Below are 3,184 nucleotides of genomic sequence, written 5' to 3'. Positions count from 1 at the left end.
GCTCTGCCTAAAGCCAAGTTGCTTTTTGTTTTCCTAGCTGGACATAAGAAGTGATGTACACCATTTATATGCAGTGGGTAACAGCAGTAATAATAATGATAATATTCAAATGCCCAGGTCTACTTTAAAGAAGTTTATTTAAATTCAAGATGCACACAATTCAAATTTCATAAATTTTTACTTGTATAGAATAAGCAATCATTTATTGATCTTTTTTAGATTTTAAAGATTTTCTTTTATTTTTATTTTTTTAATTGAACAACTTTATTTTAAAAAAAACAGATAAATGTACAGATTTTAAGCACTTTTGCATGAAAGTATACTAATACATTTTTGTCAGTACTTGGTTTTTTTAAAGGTTTGATAGTGTGCATTAAGATAGTTACAATGAGCATAAAGTACATTTATTGATATTTTAATAAAAGTTTATTAAAACCAAAATTAGCAACAGATTTGATATAATCATGTCTCTAATAAATAGCTATACTTTAAGGCTGGCTAGTAGCATCACAGAGAATCACACTGTGTAAATAATAAACTCTTCCTTTTGTAACTGCCATAATTTTATTCACATACAGATTGATTGCATTTTATATGTTTGAGGCCACAGTCCATGCAAAGATATGAGAAATCCTGACCCTGAAGCACTGAAGCAACATAGACTGTACCTTCAGAGCAAGATAGGGTGGCCCTGTTATAGACAGAATTATCTAAGGTGGATTCCATGCCATATTGTCCTTAGCCTCCTGGAATTCCAGTATGAATGAAGACCTGATCAGACCCAGATCCTAGATTTGCTTCCCAGCACCTCAGCATTCAAATGTTCAAAATGGGGGGCCAAACATACCCTGACAATCTCCCTTATAGTATGAAAAATAGTGCTGAAAGAATGACCCAGCAGGCCCCCAGGAGCCAACCCTCTTCCCAGAGTGGTCCACGGTTACAAAGTAGTGGCAGCCCAGCCCCAGAAATGTGCCCCATTTCTCCACCATGTTCTTCTGTGGCACAAATACCTAAAGCAACCCAACCCGAGGTAGATCTTCCTCAAAGTTCTGGAAACTTGAAAAAAGAAGAGCTGGCTACACGCCTGGCCCAGGCCATTGCAGATGGGGATGAGAAAGCAGCAGCTCAAGTGGCAGCAATCCTGGAACAGCATCACGTGGCTCTCAATGTCCAGCTCATGGAGGCCTGGTTCCCACCAGGTCCCATAATGCTGCAAGTCACAGTTGAAGATGCCACATCGGTTTTGTCCTCTTCATCATCTGCCCATGTCTCACTGCAGATCCACCCACACTGCTCCATTGCAGCCCTCCAAGAACAGGTGTTCTCAGAGTTCGGCTTCCCACCACCTGTGCAGCGCTGGGTCATTGGGCGATGCCTGTGTATGCCTGAACGATGCCTTGCTTCCTATGGGGTCTCTCAGGATGGGGATCCCGCTTTTCTTTACTTGCTCTCAGCCCCCCGAGAAGTTTCAGGCCACAGCCCTCAACACTCCAAAATGGATAGGAAATTAGGATACTTGTTTCCTCAGTCAGTGGAGCTGACTCATAGCCTCCAGTCATCCAGTTCCAGTCTCCCAAGTCCCCCTCAGGTTACAGAGAATATGGCCCTCCTGTCTCAGGCCCAACCAACACTGCTTGAACTTCCCAGGCGACTGCTGCTTGTTGGGGACAGAGAAGTCAATGTTAGAGAACAGGGTGACGAGACAGTAATTAAAGACATATAAGCCAAAAAAAAAAAAAAAAAAAAAAAAAAAAAAAGAATGACCCAGCAAACACACAAAATAAGCCTCTGTGGTGGTGACTTTCTTGGTGAGAATGGCTGTGTGTTTGATAGGCCCTCTATCTTTGATTTCCCAATCTCAGGCCTTTGAGTTTGGGGCATCCTTAGGAACCTGAATATGCAAAGAACCTGAAGAATTAGGCATAGGTTTATGAGGCCAACTCACTTCTGCTTTCTCAGAGTGACAGGTGTTTAGAGACTGATGAACATCTTTACTCTTCTAGATAGTATATAAGGAACTGCTAGAGGTAGAGGTATCAATCATACATATGAATGATTATTGGACCTGTTAAGAATCAGTTGGGGAGTTGTTAAAAATTCAAGAATCCCAATTGGGCTTCCAGAGATATAGCTGTAGCAGTAAAGGTAGATCAAATTTGAAGGTTTTGCTTGTATCTGGTCACTACATCTTTGTTTTCACTGACACAACCTGCATTTTCTTTAAAGAAAGAAACAAGTCAGTCAGCCCTGCAGCTTGCCTGGGGTTAAACACATATATGTTCACACTACTTCCTAAGAGAATTCACCCAGAACTGGGAAAATGTTGACTAATGGTACTGAAAGGTAAGAGTTTTTTTTTTTTTTTTTTTTTTTTTTTTTTTTTTTTTTTTAATTGGGATTCTCTCCAGCTTTTTCATGTCATGTGTTGCCACTCTGGGGACTCTAGATTTTGAAGTCATTGTTGCCACAAGTAGAGTTGATGGAAGATGAAACCAAGAATGTGGGCTTCCCATGTGGATTTAGAATAGAAAGAGGGATATGTAATTTATTCATGCTGAACATTTTGAAATATATATTTTGTGCTGAAAGCTATACTCACATTCCTTTAATTTATTCTACAGTGGATCTTATGCTGCTAGAATTTGATATTGGTTTAGAAATGGGAGAAAGTACATATGTGCTGTGACTAAAACCCTCCAAATAATTTATATTATGTTGGTGTTTGACACTTCGCTTATGCTTATGTTGAAAAGTGTCTTTGTGCCTATCAGATTTGTTTTAATTTTTAACACGTTTTTATATATGTCACAGTAGAATTCTGAACCAATACTCATTACCAAGTTTGCAGGCTTGGGTTCATTTCCAATCCATGCCTGTACAGAAGAATTTTAAGGTGAACTAAATCTCTGGTCTGAGAGGTCAGAACTTCTTTAAATGCAAGAGTAGAAAATATTCTATTTTTATATGATTCAGTGATTGTAAACTGACATTGACAGACAATTGGTAAACTGATTTTTTAAAAAATTTATTAGATATTTCATTATTTATATTTTAAATGCTCTCATGAGATTGGAAAGCATGTTTGGCAATTTCTTAATTATTTATTACCTTCAGGGGGCCCAGCCCATAGTGGATTGTCTTCTAACTGGTGATCCTGGATGGTATAAGGAAGCAGAATAAG

General features: G+C 38.8%; 1 protein-coding gene across 1 annotated transcript; it reads left to right on the top strand.

The window, feature by feature from the left end:
- Positions 1–889: 889 nt before the first annotated feature.
- On the top strand, positions 890–1,726 carry LOC308435935 (sharpin-like; the record flags this gene model as incomplete). Its single annotated transcript, XM_080936658.1, has 1 exon — positions 890–1,726. One exon carries the CDS (start codon positions 890–892, stop codon positions 1,724–1,726), a length of 837 nt encoding a protein of 278 aa, XP_080792784.1.
- Between the last annotated feature and the right edge of the window lie 1,458 nt (positions 1,727–3,184).

Source organism: Micromys minutus (assembly GCF_963924665.1).
Source record: "Micromys minutus genome assembly, chromosome: 24".
Lineage (NCBI taxonomy): Eukaryota > Metazoa > Chordata > Mammalia > Rodentia > Muridae > Micromys > Micromys minutus.
The sequence above is the reverse complement of the archived record's forward strand: the minus strand, read 5'-3'. Positions and strand labels throughout refer to the sequence as shown.